Below are 27,054 nucleotides of genomic sequence, written 5' to 3'. Positions count from 1 at the left end.
AAGGAAAAGAAGGACCTTGATAAAAGTCTTAAAAATTACAATTGCATATTCTTTGCTAAAAATGAACCAGTTTGATATCTGTTTTTAATTTTGTTTTCAACGTATGTCGTTAAGATTATTGTTGTGGTGTTTATTACTTCTTTTCGAATTCGGGAACATTTAAGTAAAGAAACGATAGTAACAGGTGCACTTACCCAGGTATTAATTTCGCCATTCATTGTATTGATTTTTGAAATATACAATATTTCCGCTGTACGCCGTGACTAAAAATAGAAATATGAACATAATGTACGTCTAAAACAGTACTGATACCTCATTTAAAGTCTTTTTGAAGGCATGAAATTGTAGCGTTACGAAACGCCACAATGGCGATTGGCCGGAGTAGGAGGCCACGAGGTCCTACTTATGCTCGCGGGGCTAATAGATCGCAGTTCGAAGACCCGGAACTAGCAGTTAACGCACGGCATTTGGCAGCGCGACGCGCCCACCCTGCCTTCAAGTTTTTTTACGTCGCTCATTCCGGAAGCGGAAAGTTTCAATTTAGAGTCATTGGTGCCAGCCACCACGGGGGGGCTGGAAGAACACATGTTACCCCCGCAAATGTCAGGCTGAGGTGGCCTCACGCCTCTAGGTTGGCGAGCTGCAACCTATCTTTCAGAACCCCACTTTCACTTTCTCTTTCTCTTCACTTTATCTTCTTCTCTTCTCAGCGATAGGTGACCGTACGGCAATGTTGGGTCCCTTTTCCTCTTTAGTAACTTGCCGGAAAGTCATCTCCTTCTTTTCAACCCCATCTTTCTTCCTGTCCTTTTTTTGACCTGCGAGTTACGGCAATTAACATCAGGATAGACGTGCACGACTTACCGACACAATACCGTCCAAAATCTGAATTCTCCCGCTCGGTATAATTTCGAGGTAAACAAACCGACGCCATGACGGTCCACCTGTCATGACACGCGCACGTGTAGTACCACCGGAAATGCACATTTTTGATTGCGCAGTACCACGCAAGCGCAGCCCGCCTTATAGCACAACTGAATAAGCTCGAGAATCGCGCGCGTGACGATTTTCGCGATTTATGGGACGGCGGTACCGAGATTAAAAATGCGGAAGTCGGACACTTCGTCGAGAGCCGTCGAAGCGACGCCAGCGAAGCGCCTTTTAGAGTTCGTGGTCGAGTGACCCCTCGCACTATAGAGGTAATTATCGTTCAATTTTGAATTCATTTCACTAAGACCATGTATTAGGGGTGGTTCGATCCAGTTTAGAGTCAATCCCGTTTGGATGAATTGATCCAGTACCGTATCGCAACTTTAGAGTACCGAAAATTTTTGAGTAAAGGAGTGCCGGAAGGACTTCGATTTAGCGCCAAGAGCCCCCTTTTTCGCTGAAAGGTAATTACCGAATCTTCCGATTTTCACAACACTAACGACAATTCGTTAGGGGTCGTTCGCAGGGCGATTCGTAGCCAGATCGTTCGCAGGGCGATTCGTAGCCAGATCGTTCGCAGGGCGATTCGTAGCCAGATCGTTCGAAGAGGCGATCATTTTTTTGGAGAACATCGTTCGCAGAGGCGATCGTTTATTTTGAGCACCGTATCGCCAAGGTCACACCGCAAGTCAAAAGGACGCTATTCGAGGAGACAACAGACCCGTCATAAAGCTAAGTCGCCATATTTTTTTACCGCGGCATTGCAAAATTTAGGAACGCCTCGAATTTCTCGCTTCTCGCTTTCATAATTTTTGTATGTTCACAAATTTTTTGAAACTTTGCAAATGTTTAGAATTTTTTTGTAAGAACCTTTTCATTCAATTTCCAATGTCAATTTAAAGGAATTTCAGTCAAATTTAACGTTTCGGAACTTCACCGATTTAAACTTTCCTATCAGGATCAATTTTAATTTTTTTGTCAAGGTGACACCCCAATCTTGACCTTGGGTTTCATTAAGTTTACATTTAATAATTAGCTCGATCAGAAGGAAGTCTAAGTTCGGGAGGTTCCTCATCCGGAATCAAAACATCTTTTATTTCGTCGAAGAATATCATGTTTAGTTTAAGATTCGGTCACATGTGAAAGAAAAGCTTTTCTGGTTACGACCAAAGTAGATATTAAGGCCACCTAAAAGTACTGGTTCCGCATCTTTCAATTTTCATCTAGTAGTTACAAGCGAACCATTATCGCATTCGTGTGAACCAGTACCGAACCACCAAATACTGTTCTGTGGATAATTTTGCAGTAACCGAATAAACCAAAATTTGTTTAACGATCAGAAAGCGTTTGCTTTTACTTACCTTCGACGAGTAAGATCAGAGCACTTGTCCCGGCAGCTGGACAAGCAACAACCAGCTCAAGACAATAGCTGCCTGGCGCCCATTTTTTAAAATCCGAACCCACGCCCTCTGCCCCGAAAAACCCCCTGGGAGCCCGGAGCTGTCACTGGCCAACTTTTGGTCACACAAATTTTGACGCCCAGAACGTGGGGCCCGATTTTTTTGGAGCAACCACAAATTTTCGTTTATCGTTCATCTTCATTGAGGCTCAGTCACTTTTTTCAATCGGAGCAAAGGGAGTTGGTAAAGGTTTATTGAAAGTTGAATTTTTTGATTGTGTGTTAATGAGAAGCGGAAATTTAGCGGCGAATTCATTGTTTGAGTAGCGGTCTTATCTTGTACCCTCGACGACAAAAACCTTTTCTCGGAATCGACTATCGTGTTGCGCGCTGTTTTTTGGTAGTGTTTTGACCGGCGTTTTTATTGCGTTACCGACCCGTGGAATCGCGGTGAGTCTTCGTCAAAATGGACGAACAATTCAAGGTCAAGCATTTACTAGCTGACGAGCTGACGTATGAATTGCGTATACGCGGCATCACGACTAGCCGAAACCAGGACGATAAGAGGAAACTGTTAGCGAGAGCTCTGTCCAAAGAACTAGGTCGACCGGACGAATACTTTCTGTCACTTCATGACGCAGAGTATGATCACGACACCGAGGTCCAGGCCATTGAGGACACCCTTGAGAGCATACGCACGATTTTGACAGAATTTGAAGGAACGGCGGAAGACATGATCTTCAAACGGTTGAAGACCCGTCTAACGCACCTTTCATTTCGCATTCGGCGAATGAGACGCGAGCGAGATGAGGAGTATAGAAATGAGGCGTACGCGACATGTTTGTTGCTCGAAGCTGATCTTCACGACAAGGCAGCAGAAGCGAGCCCGGTTACGGTGGAAGCGCCACCAGTCGTCGCGACTACTCCCATTTACGTGCACCCTCACGCGAGATCTCCGGAACCGAAACTAGTGCCAATTCACACCTGGGGCGTATCTTTCAACGGGGAGGAAAATGGAATGACGGTGAACCAGTTCTTGGAACGGGTAGAGGAACTGTCGGTAGCGCGAAACGCAACCAACAGGGACCTTTTTAACGCGGCCATTGATCTCTTTAGCGGCAAAGCGCTGATTTGGTATCGTTCTGTTCGGAGCAGATTGAGCGATTGGGACGAAGTGGTTCAGTTGTTGAAACAGGAATTTCTTCCACCGGATTTCGATGAATTGTTGTGGGACGAAATCAAGGGCAGGCTTCAGGGCAAAAGCGAGTCGATAACCATTTACGTTGCGGTTATGGAGACGCTTTTTGCTAGACTTAGTCGACCACCGGCGGAGATAACCAAGGTAAAGACGATTCGGAGGAATTTGCTTCCATGTTACCTTAACCAGCTTAGCATCACCGAAGTTGTCACCGTACCGGAGTTGATTAAGTTGTGCAAAAAAGTGGAGGAGTTATCGGCTTTGCGGCAGAAACATCGCGCTGCACCCAAGTCATCTTGCGTGTTGGAGCCAGAGTTGGCATATGTTCGGGCGAGCGAACCCGCGAAAGCGAGTCCACGCGCCATCGTCGTGAAGGAACCTTCAGGCAATTCAGCCAGACGGAGTGAACCCGCGAGTTCGTCCTCCAGGTCGTTCAAGTGCTGGAATTGTCAACAGCCGAATCATTCGTTCATGAACTGTCGACTGAAAAGAAAGCAGTTTTGCTACCGTTGTGGGGAGCCAGACGTCACCTTGGCGACCTGCAAAAAGTGTAATCCGTCGGGAAACGCGCAGTAGGGACGCGGCAGACTTGCGGCCGTGCTACGTTCCTAAAACATCCCAAGGCCGATGTAAACGCATCGATCATCGCGAAACGTACGGACACCCAGTGGAACGCTTGGTTAGACGAAGTCAAAGAGTTTTGCAAGCCTTCTCGGGCAAATTCCGCTTCCATTTTCGTCAGCAAAACCAATGACAATAGGCCATTTATCAGACTGCGTCTAAACAATAAGGAAACTGAAGGACTCGTGGATTCCGGTTCGAATTGCACTATAGTTGGTGGAAAAGGAGCCGATTTAATTCATTTTCGCGCAGGTGGAAAAACTTTCCCATCTCGGCTAAAAACCATCAGAACTGCCGACGGAAAACAACATCCGGTAACCAAAGCTATCGAACTAGAAGCAGAGTTAGACTCGTCGAGACGGCGAATTCGTGTCTATTACGTGCCAGATCTTCAGCATAGCGTCATATTAGGGTGCGACTTTTGTAGATTATTCGGACTCAAGATAGATTTCGCGGGTCACAAAATTGAAGTTGCGTCGGATATCGTAAGAGTACCAGAATGTGACGCGGTGACGGAGTGTGGCGCGGATCGGCATGAGATCACCGAGATCATCCGGAAAAATTTAGATTTGTTGAGCAACGACGGAAAGTTAGGGAGGACACACAAAATGACAGTCACAATCGACACGGGAGAAGCATTGCCGATCAAACAACGTCCGTATTGGTGGTCTCCGTACATGCTTGCGGAAGTCAACAAAGAAATTGACCGCATGCTCGAGAACAATGTCATATCGCCTTCTGACAGTCCGTGGTCTTCTCCAATTTTGTTAGTAAAGAAATCTTCCGGTGAATACCGACTTTGCTTTGACGGTCGCAGGCTCAATGCCGTGACAAAACGTGACAGTTACCCATTACCGCGTGTCGACAGGATTCTCAGTATGTTGCGAGGAGCAAAGTACATCAGTTCGATCGATCTCAAGAACGCTTTTTGGCAAATCCCGTTAGATTCGGAGTCTAGACCGAAGACAGCTTTTGCGATTCCCGGCAGAGGTCTTTTTCATTTTAACGTATTACCGTTCGGACTGACAAACGCAGCCCAGAGGCAGCAGTGTCTCATGGACAGAATTTTCGGACCTGAACTAGAACCTCACGTCTTTGTTTACCTGGACGATCTAATCATTATCGCCCCGACATTCGAGAAACACGTACAAGTTTTGAGGGAGGTGATACGACGTCTTCGAGACGCGAAACTCACCGTGAATGCGAAAAAGTGTCAACTTTTCCGCTCAAGTTTGAAATATTTGGGTTTCATTGTCGATGAACATGGTCTAGGTACCGATCCAGACAAAGTAGCGGCCATGGTGAGCTATCCAGTCCCGAAGACTAGTACCGAAATCAAACGTTTCGTAGGCATGTGTTCTTGGTATAGGCGATTCATCCCTCATTTTTCGACCCTCATGTCCCCGATAAACGCGTTACTTACCGGAAAGCGAAAGCGACAGAAAACGGAGTGGACTCCTGAAGCTCAGGAAGCTTTTCAGAAAATCAAGGATGCACTTGTTTCAGCACCCGTATTGTCAAGTCCTGATTTCTCGAAACCTTTCGTGATCCAAACTGACGCTTCAAACACCGGTCTAGGAGCAGTTTTAACGCAAGATTTAGACGGAGATGAGAGAGTGATCGCGTACGCCAGCCGTTCGCTAACAAAAGCCGAGCGAAATTATAGCGTTACGGAACGAGAATGTTTAGCCGTTTTGTTCGCGTTGGAAAAGTTCAGACCTTACGTTGAGGGCACCCATTTCACGATCGTGACGGACCATTATTCTTTGCTCTGGTTAAACCGAATGAAGGACCCAGCAGGCAAGTTAGCGCGATGGAGTGTCAAGCTCAATCAATTTTCATTCGATTTGGTCCATCGTAAGGGCAAGCTCAATGTAGTACCGGACGCACTATCGAGACTACCTGCAGAAATTGCTGCGGTAGACATTGACAGCTTTCTCGGCGTGAACTTGAATGATTTGGACGAGTCGTACACGCGACTTCGCGACAACATAATCGCCAATCCTCAAAGAAATCCATCATGGAAAGTCGAGAACGGTTTCGTGTATCGATTCGTACCGAACAAAATTGTACTACCCGGCAACGTCCCGGAGTGGAAGCTTTTAGTACCGCGAAATCAAAGAACAAAAATTTTAGAATCATGTCATGATGCACCGACATCAGCTCATTTCGGGTACTACAAGACACTTTCAAGGTTATCCATCAATCACTTTTGGCCGAAAATGCGTCGTTCAGTCATTCGTTACGTTCGAAACTGCAAGGTTTGCAATGAGCAAAAAGCACCGAACACCGCTCGCGCAGGGCTTATGGGAAAAGAAAAAAAGGTTCAGTTTCCGTGGCAAATGATTTCCGTTGATTTGATTGGTCCACTACCGACGTCCACGAAAGGATATTCGTATCTCTTAGTGATCGTAGATTGGTTCACGAAGTACGTTGTACTATTTCCGTTACGAAAAGCTACGAGCTCAAAAGTTACAGAATGTATCGAGAACGGAATTTTCCTTGTGTATGGTGTACCGCAATTCATTTTGGTCGACAACGGCAAGCAGTTTGTCGGAAACGAATTTGTAAAGACTTGCGAGAACTACAAAGTTCAAAAGATCTGGTTCACAGCCAAGTATCACCCTCAGAGCAACCCTGTGGAGCGATACAACCGCACAGTTGGCACTGCCATACGAAGTTACGTCAAAGGCGCTCACAAAAAGTGGGATGCCGAGGTGGCAAAGATCGGGTACGCGATTCGCACAGCGGTCAACGAAGTGACCGGATTCAGTCCAGCATTTCTCAATTTTGGTAGGGTAGTACCCTGTACCGGTGAATTTTACGGCAAAGTAGCGGAAAATCCGGAAACCTTGACGACAGCTGATCGCGAAGATCACGCGAAAAATTTAGAACACCTCAAGACCATCTTGCAGGATGTAACCCAGCACCTTCACAAAGCGCACGAACGCAACGAACGCTCGTACAATCTTCGGAAGCGCGACGCTGAATATTTTGTAGGCGACAAAGTTTGGAAACGCAACAAAGTACTTTCCAGCGCTGCGAAAGACTTTGCGCAAAAATTAGCGCCACGCTACGTGCTGTGCACGATAACGAGAAAACTATCGAAACTCGCGTACGCTCTCGAAGATGAGAACCGCGCAGATCTAGGTGTTTGGCACATGAAAGATTTGAAAGAATTCAGAGGATCTCTGGCAGAAGCCGAAGAACCGTAGCGAGCTTTGCATTTCACTTTTTCGTACCGTTCAATTTTTCGATTAATTCTTTTGTCCTCTTTTGGAATGTTGACGACAGTAAAATTTTACCGTGGAGTTTGTTCAGGAAAAGTTTATTTAAGAACCCCAAATTATGACATTTAACCGGACTTGACTTACATCATACCGCAGTACTCAAGTACTAATTGACATTGAGATTCAGTTTTCAATCGTTTGATACGCGCAGATATCGACAAGCCATTTTCGTGGCGAAATCCAAACTTTTCCAGTGATCAAATTTTGACGTTTTTTTGTGAAGACTTCATCTTCGTTTTTTTGTAAAAAGTAAAAGGCAACTGAGTTACCTTTTCCTTTTTCTTTTTGAGGAGGGGGGTAGTGTAGCGTTACGAAACGCCACAATGGCGATTGGCCGGAGTAGGAGGCCACGAGGTCCTACTTATGCTCGCGGGGCTAATAGATCGCAGTTCGAAGACCCGGAACTAGCAGTTAACGCACGGCATTTGGCAGCGCGACGCGCCCACCCTGCCTTCAAGTTTTTTTACGTCGCTCATTCCGGAAGCGGAAAGTTTCAATTTAGAGTCATTGGTGCCAGCCACCACGGGGGGGCTGGAAGAACACATGTTACCCCCGCAAATGTCAGGCTGAGGTGGCCTCACGCCTCTAGGTTGGCGAGCTGCAACCTATCTTTCAGAACCCCACTTTCACTTTCTCTTTCTCTTCACTTTATCTTCTTCTCTTCTCAGCGATAGGTGACCGTACGGCAATGTTGGGTCCCTTTTCCTCTTTAGTAACTTGCCGGAAAGTCATCTCCTTCTTTTCAACCCCATCTTTCTTCCTGTCCTTTTTTTGACCTGCGAGTTACGGCAATTAACATCAGGATAGACGTGCACGACTTACCGACACAATACCGTCCAAAATCTGAATTCTCCCGCTCGGTATAATTTCGAGGTAAACAAACCGACGCCATGACGGTCCACCTGTCATGACACGCGCACGTGTAGTACCACCGGAAATGCACATTTTTGATTGCGCAGTACCACGCAAGCGCAGCCCGCCTTATAGCACAACTGAATAAGCTCGAGAATCGCGCGCGTGACGATTTTCGCGATTTATGGGACGGCGGTACCGAGATTAAAAATGCGGAAGTCGGACACTTCGTCGAGAGCCGTCGAAGCGACGCCAGCGAAGCGCCTTTTAGAGTTCGTGGTCGAGTGACCCCTCGCACTATAGAGGTAATTATCGTTCAATTTTGAATTCATTTCACTAAGACCATGTATTAGGGGTGGTTCGATCCAGTTTAGAGTCAATCCCGTTTGGATGAATTGATCCAGTACCGTATCGCAACTTTAGAGTACCGAAAATTTTTGAGTAAAGGAGTGCCGGAAGGACTTCGATTTAGCGCCAAGAGCCCCCTTTTTCGCTGAAAGGTAATTACCGAATCTTCCGATTTTCACAACACTAACGACAATTCGTTAGGGGTCGTTCGCAGGGCGATTCGTAGCCAGATCGTTCGCAGGGCGATTCGTAGCCAGATCGTTCGCAGGGCGATTCGTAGCCAGATCGTTCGAAGAGGCGATCATTTTTTTGGAGAACATCGTTCGCAGAGGCGATCGTTTATTTTGAGCACCGTATCGCCAAGGTCACACCGCAAGTCAAAAGGACGCTATTCGAGGAGACAACAGACCCGTCATAAAGCTAAGTCGCCATATTTTTTTACCGCGGCATTGCAAAATTTAGGAACGCCTCGAATTTCTCGCTTCTCGCTTTCATAATTTTTGTATGTTCACAAATTTTTTGAAACTTTGCAAATGTTTAGAATTTTTTTGTAAGAACCTTTTCATTCAATTTCCAATGTCAATTTAAAGGAATTTCAGTCAAATTTAACGTTTCGGAACTTCACCGATTTAAACTTTCCTATCAGGATCAATTTTAATTTTTTTGTCAAGGTGACACCCCAATCTTGACCTTGGGTTTCATTAAGTTTACATTTAATAATTAGCTCGATCAGAAGGAAGTCTAAGTTCGGGAGGTTCCTCATCCGGAATCAAAACATCTTTTATTTCGTCGAAGAATATCATGTTTAGTTTAAGATTCGGTCACATGTGAAAGAAAAGCTTTTCTGGTTACGACCAAAGTAGATATTAAGGCCACCTAAAAGTACTGGTTCCGCATCTTTCAATTTTCATCTAGTAGTTACAAGCGAACCATTATCGCATTCGTGTGAACCAGTACCGAACCACCAAATACTGTTCTGTGGATAATTTTGCAGTAACCGAATAAACCAAAATTTGTTTAACGATCAGAAAGCGTTTGCTTTTACTTACCTTCGACGAGTAAGATCAGAGCACTTGTCCCGGCAGCTGGACAAGCAACAACCAGCTCAAGACAATAGCTGCCTGGCGCCCATTTTTTAAAATCCGAACCCACGCCCTCTGCCCCGAAAAACCCCCTGGGAGCCCGGAGCTGTCACTGGCCAACTTTTGGTCACAAAATATCAACCATAATTGAAACCAAAGAAATAACATTCTGAAGATGAGAGCATTAACTGCATAGAATATTTTAGAATACTGCAATAAAATGTTCGACTGCGAAAATAAATAAAAAGATATTGACAGAAAAAAATAAAAGGAAATACTGAGGATTGTTAGAATTTGCAGTTCAAAGTATCTATTAATAAAGCGTCCTGCTTCGCATAAATTGTAATGAATGTTACTGATGAGTAACAGTTCAGGATACGTTGCTGAAGTGTTCCACGATTGTTTCAAAACATTTGTTAGAAACTTGTTTAATGCAACAAATCTTCGTGTAGTCTCCATTAAAAGTAGTACCAGGAAACAAGTCATAGATGCGATTACTACATTTGATAAATGGTACTGCAATCCACACTTGCTGTTAAATCCGTTGAATTCATTCAACAAGTTGAGCACAGTCGTCCCCATGAGCATAATCATCAAAGATATAGACATACTGACTTCTTTTGCTTTAATTTGTATGGGTTCTATTGATTTCGTATTAAGTGCTTTGTCCACTTGAGATAATATTTTTATTGTTGTGACAATTTTCTTGCGAAATACCATATTGAAAAAATATGTTAAAAAAATTAACAACAAGGAACAATATCTTTGCAGTGTTGTTGTTATTTTTGACAGCGTATTTGTATATTGTATAGGACAGTTTTGTAGACCTTGGTACGATACTAAAGTAAAAATTATTGAAAGTGCCGTGCAATAGATTAAACGAGTTTTAGGAAATATTGACCGATGATCTAGTCCATTTTTCAGTACTGCTTCAAGAGAGTATGAAGCTAAACCTATTGTTTTAAGCCACGAGATTATGTATTTTAAAGAGTTTAAATTGAGAAGGACCTTACACATGATGGAAAATTAGGTGCAGTAATTAATCTAATAGACGTGTAATCATAATTTATTCAGTGATGTTTGTTAGAAATCAATAATTGACTGTAGACGTAGGACGTAGCTTAATTTTGACGTGTACATGAAAGTTAATTTAATTAAGGAACAATTATGACAAGTTACTATTTTTAAATGTGAAAACATTTACATTTTCTGATGAAGTAGTACTTTTATCCTCTTCAATAGTTATAAACTGAATTATTCTAGCTATGAATTGATAGTATGTAATTTATAATAAGGACACTATTTGTAGTTATGTAATTACTTAATCAATAAACTTTCTCTACATCATATAATGTTGTATTAATCGATTTCTTTAACTACATTGCATAATATGCTATATAAATATTAATGTTAACAAATATATTGTGAATCAATTTTCATACTTAAATATTAAAATGTTAACCAAGTCGCCTAACGTAGTTGTTGAATTGTAATAAAATGATTAAGTAGTTAGTGGTGGCGCAAAAAATCTAAAACGCAACAAAAATGATTAAAAAACTGTTATGTAAATGACATTTTTTACCGTAAATACGACTTTCCACTCTAAAGGAAACATTTCAAGAATTGTGAAGTGAATTTTCTTGACCATAAGCTGCATTGTAAATGTTTCAAACTGAAAACAGAAGCTTTTAAAATTACATAAATTAATGTTTGTTATCTAATAATAAGTCCGATTCAATTTATGTTAGAATGTTTTATAGCTGCCTACAGAATGTACAGTCGCGAGCAATAAATTTTGGTCGTCAATGTCATTCTTTGACGCAATGTAAAATGCTCCATTGTAAAACGGTCGTAAATTTCATAACCTATCATCATGTTGTATGACATTACTTCTCATTTTTTTCTGATTTTTTGACACTTTGTTGACGTGGGCATAGTCAAGCAGGGAATTTTTTTTAATTTGTGACAATCTAACCAAATTTTGAAATGACATTGACGACCAAAATTTATTGCTCGCGACTGTACCTTCTTTTTAGCTTCTCATGCAAAGGTTGGAAACAACTAGATAAAAAAAGGAAATACCTCAATATCTACAATATTTAATTCACATTATTTTTCCTATTGTATAGACATGTCTCTATTCTTTTAACAAGGATTTTGAGACTATTTTTTCCAATGTTTCTATCCACGTTCGTTTTAGAATTTAATTTTTTGTTCGACACTGTCAAAACTTGAGAATTTTCTCTTGTGTGAACGGATTTTGATAAATGTCACAACTTGTCAAAACGAAACGTCAAGCTAATTTTAAAGATTTTAAGCGATTTGGAGCCTTTAAGGGGCTCGTCGAACAAAAAAACGTTGTATTCAACTCGTTCGTGTGTGAATTGGGCCTCTTTTTGGCACTCGTGGTCCTTTAAAGCCCAATTTACACACAAATTCGTTAAATAAACTATATACTATTCACGACTTACAGAAAAAATGAGAGTTAAGTCTGTATAAAGAATTGATTAATTTAGCAAAAAAAAACGATGAATGTGCATTTTTGAATTAAGGTTTTAATTAATGACTCAATGTGTTGTTTCTATCTAAATAACTTACCCAAATATGGATCTCTGGAGATGATCTATTAATTTTAGAAGAAAGTATAATTTGCGCTGTACGTTGCGACTAAAACAAGAAAATTGAACGGACTTCTAATTGTCTGAACAACCTACCTCATTTAAAGTATTTCTGAATGCATAAAGCGATAGCACCATTAGAAATAAAAGAAATAGCATTCTAAAAATAAGAGCATTGACAACATAAAAGAATGTGCGGTACTGTGAGACAATGTTAAATCCCGTGAAAAAGTAAAAAAAGATCGAAATGAAGTAATAAAACGAGACACTGAATGCTGTTAGCATTTGCACTTCGAAGTATCTGTTGATAAGGATTGCTGCTTCACAAAGGTTACAGTGAATTTCGCTAATTTGCACGAGGTCGGTATAAGTTGTCGAAAAGTCGTCCCACGAGTGTTTCAAGACGATTGTTAGGTGTTTATTTAATGCAGTAAATCTTCTGGTGGTTTCCATTAAAATTAACACTACGAAACAGGTCGTAGATGAATGAACTGTATTCGATATGTGGTATTGGATACCGCAATTTATATGAAGATCACCGATAAGTTCATAAATTAAATTTAACGACATTGTTCCCACGAGTATAAGTGTAGTAAAAATGTATACAGCAATACCTTTTTGCTTTATTGGTACCGTTTCTACTGATTTGGAATTAAATATGATGTCCACTTCACACAATATTTTTATCGTTTTTACAATTTTTTTACGAAAAATGATGTTGAAAATATATGTTGAAAAAATCAGAGTTAGAGAACTATATCTTTGTAATGTTGTTGTAATTTTTGATAATATTGTTGCATACTGAGATGGGCAGTTTTGCAAGCCTATATATGCAAGTAGTGTAAAAATAATCGACAGTAACATACAATATAGTAGATTTTTCTTCGGATAAATTGACTTAGTTGGTGCATTTTTCAAAATTGCTCCGAAAGAGTACGAGGCTAGACCCGCAATATTAAGCCAGAAAATTATATATTTCAAGCAGTTCAATTCAAAAGCTAACTCAGTCATGTTGAAAAACGAGATCAAAAGTGAATGTAATGTGTAATGCTTAATTATTATTTGTACGATAGGCATCCATTGTGTAATTTGTTGATAAATAGGTTCTGTTTGATTGATGGAAATAAAACATTTTGTTTTCCTTTAAGCCTTTAATCAAGATGTGTGACTTCTAGAAATTTTAATTGACATTTTGGTTATTGTTTTTTTTTCCCATAGGTACCTAGATCTATTTAAATTGTATTAAATATACAAGATATGTCGAAGTTCCAGTTATCACCTGAATATGAAAAAGTTAAATATCTATAGTAAATTCCTTTTTGTAATGACGAACTAGCTGGAACTTTTTTTTTGTTTTTTTACAAAATAAATAAAAATTGGACAGTTGGCAACGATTTAAATTATCATCAATTTTAAAGGCTTTCAACAAAATAATATGGAGATAATAGAAACGTAATGAAAAAGTACAAAATTATAGAAGCAAATGACGTGACCCATAACCTAACTTTTTAAAAGCCCAAATGCGCGGTAAAAAGGTGTGTTCACAAGTTACTAAATTTAGTAAATCTAGTTCGTCATTACAAAAATGAATTTACTAAATGAAAATCTAATTTCACGACTTACAGAAAAAATGAGAGTTGAGTCTAGAGGAAGGACTCCGCAAATAATGAACTTCGGCTTATTTAGTTGCACGTGCAGATGAAAAAGTTTATCCTGAAAATTAGTTTCCAATGGTACAGATCACCACTAAAATCACTAATGCAGTTTGTTCCAATGATATTACAGAATCCGAAAATCCCAATTTATTTGTCTAATTTTAAGATGTTTTGATCAATGATCATTATTGCTTTTTTTTATTCTCGATCGATTATTATTGGTAGATACTTACCATTTTATATTTACCAATATGTCTGAACGGTTCTTCCATTTTATCAACAGTGTTGTGGATCTGAAAGTTATTTACTTGGATCATATTATACGCCTAAACATAGATTATTATTATATGCATACCTCATTATCTAATTTTTCTATGAAGTAAACAATTGTGTAAGCCTCAATAAATGCCACAATAAACCACATACTGGTTGCTACATTATACGAAAAAAATCGAAGAAACGTATATTTACCTTGGAGTGGATTTAGCAACATTTTGTATAAACTAATGGTAAGGGTGGCAAAAAGTTTAAAAAAGAAGAGGGCTAGAGGTAAATTGTAGACTTCATTAATTAGCCGATAAATCTTGCCCAGTTCGATGAAATTCTGTGTAAATAATCGCCCACTAATATGGGTAATACATTTTAGATAAACGTAGGTATCTGTTTTCAAGTTGCGTGAGAAAAAATACAAATATTAATCTGAGACTAGAGACACATACGTAAGGTATGTAGAAGTATGCAAGACATTTAAATGGCAATGTTTTTTCAGTTGTGAAACTGTATATAACATCTTGAACACAGTAGAGTAATAATACAACACCATTAAATATTAGGTAGTACGAAAAGCTTCTGTTTGTAATATTGGTTACCGTATATTTCACTTGACTATCAAAAATTTGAATTTTCTTAAAGATCTGTAAAATTTTACACTTGTTTAAATTAAATTGTAGCAATATAATAATTAAAAATAATGTATTCTCTAAATTCGTTAATATTTCTAAACTTAAATCATTAACCAATTTCAAGTGACAGTGAAATGCTAATGTAACTTGTAAAGTTATAATGCTGCAAATAATAACGATATTTAGGAAGGTGTCTTTTAGTTTGATGGTATATATTTTTTGGATTTTATCATAGGAAAAATTTAGTACACCAAAACATTTTGTAAGTTTGTAAAGGAGATGAAAGGAGGAATATATATCATTAATGTTTTCTTTCATTTTTACTGTCTGTAGGATACAAGTGATAATAAGTTCAAGAATAATATGGTATCGGTATTAACAGTTCGATTAGATTAGGACAGGTACATATTGTCATTAATAATTACGTAATCGATTAAGCATGTCCTTTATTGGAAGCGTTATTGTCGATTAATTTTAACAATGCCTGGAAGTAAGGCCGTTTCAATTAGTCTTATTTTTATTATTAAAAAATATCAATGTCTCATGTGATCGTTCCAACTTGAGAGATATAATTTGAAGACAATAGCAGTTTATTAAATGGAAATTATTATAAAGAGATGTTAAATTGCATCAAGTAAATAAAAAATGTTGCAGTTGTGGCTACCATCTAGAAAATTAAATGTTAAAATTAGTATTATGTACAATATACTAAACAAGAAAATTTACCTTGTATATTAAAGTATTATCAAGAGGAATTGCACCGCAAATAAGAAATTTTATGTCGTTTATTTGGAGTTGCAAACGAAGAAGTTCATCCTAAAAAAAATTTAAATGATGAACTAAATACCACTAATAAATTCACCTGTTTATGATGACAACGACCAGTATTTTCTTGCTTGTTGTTGTAAATGTTACTTATCTTAAAATAAAAAATAAATTTGTTGTGATTTATGAATTTAGATCATCTTACGTTTTTATAAAAATTCTCAGCCAAGATTGTTATAATAACAGCTTCAAAAACTTCTACAGAAAACCATAAAACAAGTGTCAAATCGTATGAAAATGAATCCGAAAACCCTACTTGTAAAAATATAAATGACAAACTCCTCAGAATTGAAAAAAGTATTCTAGCAAATTGTAGAATTAGCGGCACATGATACACAGTATTTATTAATTTGCATATTTCTGACAACTGTGCAAAACCTTTTGAAGTGTAAAGGCTGTTCAGTGTAGAAAAAATGAATCGATTTTCAAGTTCAGTTAAGAGAAACACAAACATTAGACTCATGCCACTACGTATAAAGTATTCACAGTAAAACATGGCAGAATTAATTAAAAACAACGGTCCTGTAACATATTTAACAAATTCTGATATATCGATGATTAAATATAATATCAATGTCACTGCGATGCATATTTTGTATAAACATATTTTTGAGTTGTGTTTGTGATTGTAATTGACTTCACTATCAAAATGGCTTATTTTGTAAAATATTTTAATAATCGTGGTTTTGTGGAAGTAGAAATTTAGCAAAGAAAGTGAGAGGCAAATTGTTCCATTTATATCAGACAGAATTTCTGGGGTCGAGTTTTTTAATATTTCTACAACTAGAAGTCCTATTTGTAAAACAATTACAGAGAATATGAAAATCGCATTTCTTAAAATGTCTTTTTTTGTAACTACGTAACGTCTTTTATTGGAATTAAATGAGAAGGTTAAAATTCCTAAATGTTTAATTAGTCTGTAACTTGAATGAAAAGAAGAATAAATATCCGAACGAATTCCTTCAGTCATTGTTGAAACCCTTAAAACGCACATAAATGTAACAGTACTTATAACACAATAATATGTTTCTGTTTCGTAATAAAATTATACTCGTAATTATGTCAAACATGAAATTCATGAGTTTGTTTACTTTTATATTAAAGGAGATTGATAATCGCTTTAGGTATTAATGTTATTGTCAATTTTGTAATGTTGTTATCTTTTAATTTCAAATGGAATATACTTAATTACAAGAAAATATCTTCAGTTTGTCTCGACATGCATTGGAAACCTCAAGACGTTTGTGAAATGGCTTTGCCAATTGTGACAATTTGGAAATACACTGGGTTGTCAGCTTTTAAATTAACCGGAGAGGTTCATTCAAGAGATCGAAAATTTATTTCGCGATCTTCCAATATATCCTACATTGCGATTTGCGTAGCACTGGCTAATCTAGTAGTTTATATTAAAATCGTCGGAGTTTCGAATACTCTGAAAAGTTACATATTTCTCACCCAGATGGTCAGCATTACGGTTCAAAACATAGGGATGATTTTGATGTCCCAAAAGAAACGAAACGAAATTGCTTTTTTATTTTCCAAAATTTTAACAATCGATGATCTAATTTTTGATAAAATCGGGAATAGACCTGTCTATCTAAACACTTTCAAATATTTTTTGAAAATTGTTGCCCCCAAGTATCTGATTGTGTTGTCGGGATGCATTTTTAATATTGTAATCGTTTATAGTGACGACAGAACAAGTAAAATATCTTCGTTGTGCGTTTATTCAGGCTGGTTCTTCGATCTGAATTTAGAGCTTTTGCTTGTGCTTCTTTTGATCGTTCTGCAAGAACTATATAAAGAATTTAATGACGGCGTTAGAAAAAATACAAAGGCTACATTAAAAGATGTAAAACAAATTTATTTTTTATTACATGATTTGTGGGCTGACCTTAACAAAACCATGCAAGGTTTTGTCTTTTGTAAACTTATCCCAGATTTTATATTCGCCGTCACAGGATTGTACTATCTCGTCACTAAATATATTGACGGCCTTGACTTATCTTCTGATTTTGTGTCGGACATAATCGCTGCCAGTTTGAGCATACCGTCAGTGATAATTTCAAATGTGTGTTTTACACATTTTCTAGAAAATATTACGATGCATGTATGCAAAGCGTTTAAAAACATATGGAAAAATAAACTTTCTGTAACTATTTTAGGAAAGAACCACCATTGAAATAATTGATCCTAACGTTCAAGAAGATCTGTTTGTTACACCGAAATGTTTATCAGAACATAATATAGACAGCAGAAATCATCACTACAAGAATGTAAGAAGTAAATTTAAATCAAAATTAACAAAACACATTTTCATTTTCAATTTTTTAAGTAAATATTTTGATGCCATTAATCAATTGAATGATTGATCTTTTAGGACCAACTTTTTTATCTGAAGGCGATTATTAATCCCATGGAATTCTCAGTATGTGGTTTGTTTCAAATGGATTTTCCTTTCATTTGTTCGGTAAGTTGTCGTATAATTGTCACAAAAATAGAAACGCTGTTTTCAGATGTTTACTGCTATAGCCACATTTTTGATTTATTTGATTCAATTTAATCAAATGGAACATATGAAACACTAAGTAAATGATAATAATTATATGTTGTAACAGTAATATTTTATTATATGTTTATTGTTGTTTCACTTAGTCGAAATAAGTCATTACAATATACTTCTTCCGTAATTAATAAGGTTTTTGTTTTATTGGTGTATTGATTGGTGACACTTTACCCACAAATAATGTGGCAAAACATTCCAAAAGTAGCTTTTCCAGTTTTGAAAATATGGAGTGTTTGCGGGTTACCAGCATACAGTTTAGAAAATGGAAAATTTATATGTAAAAAATCAAGATTATATCTTATTTCCATATTATTTTTATTGATAGGTTTTACAATTTATTTAAAATTTATAGGAGTCAGAAATAGAATGAGTAGTTTAATGACTCTTATTCAAATTGTTTCGATATATACTCAAGATTTTGGTTTGATTTGGAATGTGCACGTTGGAAGGAAAGATATAGAATGTATCTTGAATCAGATTTTAACACTGGAAAAGTTGTTAGTACAGTTTAGTGGAACTTCATTTTGTTCCAAAAATATCGTCAAAAAACTCTGGAAATTTATGATCGCACAAATAATTTTAACAATTATTGTGGTGACGTTGACCATTGTGTTTCTGGGTTATAATTTAAGTCGAATTATGTATACTTGTGCTCACTATGGTGCAGTAATTTTTGGATTTAATTTTGAACTTTTTGTATTTTTTTACTTATTGCTGGTAATAGAACTATATTCTCAATTCAATTCTGCTATCCAAATAAAAACAACTAATACAACAGAAGTAATGGAAAATTGTTTTAAAAGTATTCTTCAGATTTACATGTTGCTGTACAGCACATGTACGAATTTTAACCAAGTTTTACAAAAACTTATTTTGCTGAAAATTTTTACTGATTTTCTCTTAGCAATCACTACTCTGTATGTAGGTTTATATGCTTTGGTATTTGTTAAAACAATGGTAGCAAGAATATGTGTAATGACAGCAACTACAGCTTGTATTGTACTAATATTGATGGCGGATTTTTGTATGGCCTATTTTGTAGAAGAATTGATTAAACAGGTAAATGGTTAACAAAAAATATTTCATATTATTTTATGGTTTTAGGAAAGAATTATGAAAGAAATTCTTGATAGTAGATTATGCACTTTCAAAAATCGTTCCCTTCTTTGTTACAAAACCGTATGGGGGTTATTTGTTTAATAATCTGTTTGTATAAAGTATTTATTCTAGATAGAACTGTTTCATCTTCAAGTGAAAAAAAATAATTTAAAATTTAAAATTTGTGGTATATTTTCTTTAGACTGTACTCTTATATATACAGTAAGTAAATATTTAAAATAATGAAAGTTGAGTAAGATAATTTTGTTTTAGATGACTACAGGTTTGGTTACCTACGTAGCATATTTGATACAATTTCATTACATTCATTTGTAATTAAGTTACAAAAACATGTTTCAATTACTTTGAAATAGGTATTTCAATGTATTTGTATATTTTAAATCATACAAAATGTTATTGTTATTGTGATAGTATAAAGCAACCACCCTGTCCATAGGAAATGAAGATTGTCTGATGTAATATAAATTCTGCATCGAAAAAAAATCTCTAACAGTTAATCGTTTTTTAAATTCAAATAAAGGTCGTTTAGCACCATAGGAGTAATGACTAATGAGCAATTGAGAGTACAGTAAGATTTTTTTTAAATAATTTATTAAGTAATAAATATCAAATATTTTACATCTGTATTTTTTTTATTCAGAAAAGGTAATGACCAGTTTCTACACTATTTTCAATAACGTTATAAAATCTACAATCTTATAAAAATTATGTGAGTAGTATTGAAAATATTCAAAAATTACGTGAACTGGATTACAGAAACTAAACTACATAATTTAAATATTTTTATCATCAAATGAATACTCACTTATTGATGACAATTTTTCACAAATTGACAGATAACTATTGTTGAATTTGTACTTACTAACCTTTAAGTTTAAGTGAATGTTGACCAATAAAAATGAAAAAATTGTTTTAGAAGCTCTGTTACATTCATCGCTTTATCTGGCTAAATTGAACTAAATACAAGACATAAGTTGTTAAACCCGCGATCATCTAGAAAGAAAATACAAATGTAAGTAGAGAAGCAAGTGAAAAACGTCTTACCATATATACGAAGGAGCAGTTTAATGGAAACAACCCACATACGTGAAAACTGGTGGACGTTTGCTTAACTTTTAGTTCGAGCAGTATTTTCTAAAACGACAAATGTCATCTTGATTTTCATAACTATTTAGGACTTACTGATTTATAAAACCTGGGATTAAAGTACGTCGAGTTTGTTGATAAATCATCAAAGAGTTCCATCATAAGATTGGCCTAGAATTTGTAAACAATTTGAATTATTGAATTGAATTTTTTTGTAAAATGGTACCTGTTCTGAAATCCCTTCAAAGTAATAAGCTATGACAAAAATAGATATTAAAGTTTCCGTCAGCCAAATTGCGGCTGCAATCAGTATTATGACGTATGTGGTCATTGGTGTCAATTCACTTAATGTAGATACCGTGTAAAACGAAATTGTCACAGCATGAATAAAGTCGTTGAAGATTTTTAAAAGAATAGGTTTTTGGAATGTATTATTAATGTCAATAAATATTTTTTGTAACAAATCATAAATCTGTGCAATTTGTTGGAAATCAATTGCAATATTTTCTTTCATATTATTTTTTACCGCTTCATGAAAATTCTTATGTAATATTTGTAAAGTGAACAAATAAAAGAACAAGATAAGATTTAAATTTAGACTGAAAATTGTTCCTGTAGAGTAACAGAGGTTGTCGATATAAAACTGTAAATCATGATGATGGCCAAAAGTGAAAGCTTCCAAGAGTACGACTAACGTTAGCAACATTTGTAGCATTACATACTTGAGCAGTTGTTTTCTTATGTTAGTAGAAGGAAAACTATGATCATAAAACTGACCCACCATTTTATTGATTACCAGAAAATTCAAGAAAATCGTTTCAATGGTTTTTCGCTTGCTGTATGAATAATAAAGTATTCCAAAATTTAGCAGATAAAGAGTAGAGAATTGAAGAATGGTAATAGAACAGTGTAGTTCATTTGTGAATTTTTGAAATTTTACGACACAGGCAATATTGATGATTAAAAAGGCTAAAGGAAAAATGAATAATTTTGATATTGTACATTTGAATTTTCCATTTCTCAGTTTGTAAATTGGTAGCCCGCTTATCATCCAAATATTGCATACAAGTTTAGTTCCTTTTGCAATGTCCATTTTATTCAAATATTCTTCTACACTATTTTAAATTTATGACACATTGTTAGTGTATTTACACCGAAGAACTTTTGAGATAATGAGTGGAAAATGTACTGCAAAGAAGATTATCTCTGACATTACAATTATTGAATAATAAAAACATCATTAATCGAAGTTTCGTAATGGCCGAATAAATAAAAACATTGAAATAAACTTTAGGTTAGTTTTTTACGATAAGCAAGAGATGATTTATTTTTACGAGAGACGATATTAATTAATTGCAATAATTCTTAATATTAAATTATTTATAAAAATTGTCTAATGACTATGCCAACAAACAATTACTTAACCAAATACCTATTGATTATTTTTTCTGATGTTGATGCTTCAACAGTATGACGTCTAATAAATTATGGCAAGCAACCGTGTGCTGCGGATGACTGATGGCATATTTACACGTTAGAAAATTAAATTCAGAGAACAGAAGAATTTTTTTTAATCGATCGAGTTAAAAATTTCTTTTACTATTAGGCGCTTCAAAAAATGTAACATTCGACACTTCTTGGCATTTAAAAGTTCCAGTTCTCCCACCTTACACTGGTACTGTGGATAGAAAAGTATAATTTATCCAAAAAATTGAGAATTTAAAATAGAAGTTAACCCGTCTATCGATTTTAGTTAGAAATCAACAACACTAATTTATTCTTTAATTTTATTGTTTAATTTACACGTTCTGTATGAATAACTAAATTGAACTCAATAAAAATTGTTTAATGCAACCAAAGGAAATAAATTGTCTTAATCGATGATTCTCTTTATTTCTGATACGTAGTAACCTAGAAAAATAATGTATTGATTTGAAAAAGTCCAAGAGTTAATAGGAATTGATTAAGGTAACTAGGTACTTTAATTATTTTACCATGAAAACGACAATTACTTAGAACTTGATAGAACTAGGATATTATAGAATTTGTGTGTTACAAAATTATCAAGCAGCATGGTAGTTACTACCCCTAACTTATTTATTAATGTCTAAATTAATTCCTGTCTAATAACTAATAAGTTTGGACAAAATTCCAAGTGGTAAGTAAATTTGTCATCTAGAAGAAAAATATAAAAGTAAGTACCATGTCCACAAAAAGCAATTTAATGGAAATAAACCGTTCACAGATAATTCAGTCAGTTTTAACTAGCTGGTATTTCAAGAATAAGAACTACATCAGATTTACTGATTTATAGAACGTGGAAACTATGTATGCTGAATTTGTTGATAAATCGTTAAGTTTTCCAAAGATGTGCAAGAATTTTAATTCTGAAATTAAATTTGTCTGAGGAGGTACTTGTTTCGTGATCCTTTCAAAATAGTAAGTCTTACAAAAATATAAATTAAAATTTCCATCGGTCAAATTCCTATCAATAGGAATACCGTATAATTAAAATGTATATACAGGGTGAGCCGGGAGGAACGGCCGAAACTCCATGACTGTATTTACACTTGAAAATAATGTTTAAATAACTCATATGGTCTTATCCGATTTTCATTTGTTTTCAAGTTATAGAGTAATTAAAATTTTTATCTAGCGTTCTACTTGTATCCAAATTTTATTGCAACACAGTAGACCAATATCTAACAAGCAAAGAGTATATGATATGATTTCGAAATAAAAAAAAATATATTTTAGGCAATTTAGATTAATTTCTGTGCGTTGAATACCTACGTCAAGTTGTTAATTATTATTGTCATCGACTGATATTTAGGAAAACTCAAATTAGTCACAATTATTATCTAATGAACATGACAACAAACAGTTACTTATGATATTGCCTTATTATTGACTGTTTTCACTGTTACCACTTTGGGAGAATTACATAATGTGATAAAATGTGGCAAGCGAGGGATGTTTGCGAGGTGGCATGGCTCACTTTTAAATTGTGGACATTTTATGGATTATCTGCATATACGGTAGAAGGTTCAGTGCGTTCAGAAAACAGAAGAATTAGAAATAAAAAATCTTATGCTTTTGTATTGCCATTGTCATTGCTGATTTTTAATATTGGGGCGTATTTAAAATATGTTCAAGTCAGAGTTGCCATTTACAGCCTAACATCTCTTATTCAGGTCGCCTCAATTTATTTGATTAATGCAGTTTTGATATACTACTCTTTGACAAAAAAAACAGAATTTCAGTCTATATTTGCACGTTTTATCTTTATTGAAAAACTGTTGCTACAGTTTACAAAACGCAAATTTCGTAGTGCTAAAATTGGAAGATTTTTAAATAGTTACATAATCCTAAAGTACCTTGTAACATTTCTTGTGTCATTTTCGAGTCTTTTTTATATAGGACTAAGTAGTAAGTCTTGTACATTTGTAGCATGCTATTATTTTGGGATAATATTTAATTACAATTTCGAATTTTTACTTTTTTTCTGTTTACTTGTTCTAAATGAAATGTATAACATTTTAAATGATACCATAAAGACTAATATGACGCAGTTTAAAAATATTCGCAAAATGTATTTGTTGTTTCATGAATTGTCTGTCAGCATTCATGAAACTTTTCAAAAATTGGTGCTGTTAAAAATTTTGAATGACTTTATTATTACGATCACCACGATATTTTATTTTTTACATGCCGTGGTACAATTTGGTTTAGCTCCTGTCATTTCTCCGCAATTATTTGTAAGTGGTTTGTGGTTATTCCAAATTCTGAGTTCAAATTTTGCCATGGTTTGTTTATTTGGAAACATTGCAAAGCAGGTACCAAAACAAATACGTATATTGGAAATTTATAATTTATGAAATTTTTAAGGAGGCTGTTATGGTAAACATTTTTGAGGGAAAAAAATATCTTCCGTCATATAAATATGTAAGAAATTGAATATTTCATGTGCGAAAAATTTATTTAATAATTTTAGATGGATCTGCTCAATTTAAAAACTAAGAGAGCTCCTTTAACATTCGTTGTGTGTGGGTTGTTTCCATTAAATAGTACTTTTATCCACATGGTACACATATATTTTCTTTCTTCATTGGCGTTATTTTTTTCCATTTTCAGATGATTGCTGGAGTCACCACTTACATAATCTATTTGGTACAATTTTCTCATATGAAAGCATCGAGATCTGGCGAAGTGCTATAACTTAGCCACAAAACTTGTTGATATTTTTAATTTTTAATTACATAGGTATATGTAATTTATTAGACAAGTTAAGAGATTATGGATTAAAAGAAATTTGATGTTTTGTTAATGTTTTATGAACAATATTATCAGAAACGTAATTGCGTATCGTGAATTATTGAGCACGGAATTTTTTGGTCATTTGTTTATAGTTGGAGAGTTTGTCGTCAGTACAAACATCTTTAACAATGAGGCAGAGAAGTATCTCTGAGATAGCCAAGCCAGTTTGCAAATTATGGAAATTCAGTGGACTTCCTGTTTACAAATTGGAAAATGGAAAATTTGTAAACAAAAATTCCAAAGGATTTGTATTTCCCTTACTTTTTATAGCCGTCAATATGGTATTTTACTTAAAAAGTAAAATATTTAGCAATGACGTAAACAGTTACGTTAACTTAATACAGTTTGTGTCCATTTATATGTTGGACGTTGGTTTAATATTTTATTCGTACATTTCAAGAAAAAGAATTGAATCGATTTTTTCAAACTTCTTATTGGTAGAAAAGATGTTGCAACGGTTTTCTGGAAACGAATTACCAGGTGGAAAAGTGGGAAGAAATCTGCTGATATATTTAAGTTGTCAGGTTATTCTGACAATAATACAGGTAGTCGCTCTGACTACGTTTTCGGATCCTCCCGATTTAAATTATGTTACAGAAAATATATGCTACCATTCCTTAGTCATTTACAGTTACAATTTTAACATTGTACTATTCTTTTATTTGCTGACTTTGAATGAACTTCATTCGAACTTTAATGTTGCCATCAAAAATAACATGGCTAAAAAAATGAAAGTTTTGGAGAACGATTTCCGTCGAATCGTTGAAATCTATACTGTGCTTCATAAGCTCTCCACCGACGTGCACCGGACTTTTGAAAAACTCATACTTTTGAAAATATTGAAAGATTTTATTATAGCTGTGAGCACAGCTTTTTATGCGACGTTTACTATGATGGAATATACTACAGTTTTATCGTACTTATCGCTTATTCTCCAAACTGCAATGTTTCTAATGGCCATTTTAATGTCGAACTTTGGGATGGCTTACTTTTTTGAAGAAATTTCGAAACAGGTATCATTTGTTAAAAGTGACGAACAAACAGTCTTTTTGATTGTCGTAGGACGTTGTAATGATGGACCTTCTTGATGAAATTCTGGTCACTTCAAAAAATGAATTTATTTTAGCATATAAATCCATTGAATTGTTTGATCTGAGGCTAAAAAGACGAAATTCGACGTTCAGTGTGTGTGGCCTTTTCCCTTTAAATTGCACATTTATATACACAGTGAGTTGTCACATTATTACGATGATTTCTCTTTTAATACAATTTATTGCAGATGATAGCAGGAATGGCGTCCTACATGATTTATTTGGTACAATTCAGCCAAATTAAAACAAAAAAACAATAGTAACGTAGGCACCTGGAGAATGTATACTTGTCTCGATTGTAATTAGTAATTAGGTACTCTTCACAAGCACGTAAATTAACGTAATTAGATTTTTCACAGATTGTATTGTTAGATCTAGAACACATATTATAGACATATACCTATCTATCTTTATTTAAATATGACTCTAAACAATTAATTAGGGTTAAGTAGTAGGAAAATTATAAAATGTATACCTAAGCTTGTGCGAACACTGCGTTTTTATTTTAACAATTAAAGTTTGCTCTATACTATAGTTATTTAGATTAAATTGTGTTAAATACATAAAATTGCTTATTATAGCTAAAACATCTGAAACATCTTTTTTGATTTATTAATTAATTATTATATTTGTGGACTTTTCCTATAAAATGCACCTTAATTGTTTCGATTTCTGATATACAGGCTGTATCAGAAATTGGTACCTACAATACTTTTAACTGGTAACAGAACTCGTTAAGTATAACATAATTTTCAAATAACATTTTCAAAATTATTTTGTCATTTACCCGCCTTTAATTTCACGAGCTGTTTACCATCTCTGTATTTATTAAAATAAACTTTTCATTTCATTTAGAAAAAATCGACCGTGAATAAAATAATGAATTAAGCAGTGAGAAGTAAAAAGCTGTTATGTTCCTAATCGCTTTTCATTGTTTTTTCTTAACTGCAACTGAAAAAAAGGCATAAAATAATGCCATCAGCTCAGTTGTCGTCTTGCCGTTGTCGGTGATTGGTGTTTTCCTATTCGTCGAATACCCAACATTCGTAAACTCCGTACGCTGATAGATTGTACGTTTTTAAATTCTAGTTCTAAAACATAAAGCAGTGAAAAATACTAAACTCTCCATCTCAATTGTTTAACGTTATGTAGAAA

General features: G+C 35.3%; 1 protein-coding gene and 3 long non-coding RNA genes across 4 annotated transcripts; 3 read left to right on the top strand and 1 right to left on the bottom strand.

Annotated features, from left to right (window-relative positions):
* Positions 1 to 338: 338 nt before the first annotated feature.
* On the top strand, positions 339 to 4,103 carry LOC138134355 (uncharacterized). The gene is made up of 2 exons (XM_069052552.1): positions 339 to 1,445; positions 1,500 to 4,103. Exon 2 carries the CDS (start codon positions 2,796 to 2,798, stop codon positions 4,101 to 4,103), a length of 1,308 nt encoding a protein of 435 aa, XP_068908653.1. The 5' UTR covers positions 339 to 1,445; positions 1,500 to 2,795.
* A 6,855-nt stretch (positions 4,104 to 10,958) lies between these two features.
* On the bottom strand, positions 10,959 to 12,717 carry LOC138136086 (uncharacterized). Its single transcript, XR_011161160.1, has 4 exons — positions 12,435 to 12,717; positions 12,319 to 12,387; positions 11,303 to 11,392; positions 10,959 to 11,249 (listed from the first exon to the last, which is right to left on the bottom strand). It is a non-coding gene; the product is annotated as an uncharacterized lncRNA (long non-coding RNA).
* A 5,028-nt stretch (positions 12,718 to 17,745) lies between these two features.
* LOC138134383 (uncharacterized) lies at positions 17,746 to 18,604 on the top strand. The gene is made up of 4 exons (XR_011160722.1): positions 17,746 to 17,830; positions 17,886 to 17,996; positions 18,101 to 18,190; positions 18,237 to 18,604. It is a non-coding gene; the product is annotated as an uncharacterized lncRNA (long non-coding RNA).
* A 3,939-nt stretch (positions 18,605 to 22,543) lies between these two features.
* Positions 22,544 to 26,384, top strand: LOC138135639 (uncharacterized). The gene is made up of 3 exons (XR_011161037.1): positions 22,544 to 22,649; positions 24,626 to 26,035; positions 26,088 to 26,384. It is a non-coding gene; the product is annotated as an uncharacterized lncRNA (long non-coding RNA).
* The last annotated feature ends 670 nt before the right edge of the window (positions 26,385 to 27,054 follow it).

The sequence above is a fragment of the Tenebrio molitor genome, chromosome 7 (genome assembly GCF_963966145.1).
Source record: "Tenebrio molitor chromosome 7, icTenMoli1.1, whole genome shotgun sequence".
NCBI classification, from domain to species: Eukaryota; Metazoa; Arthropoda; class Insecta; order Coleoptera; family Tenebrionidae; genus Tenebrio; species Tenebrio molitor.
The sequence above is the reverse complement of the archived record's forward strand: the minus strand, read 5'-3'. Positions and strand labels throughout refer to the sequence as shown.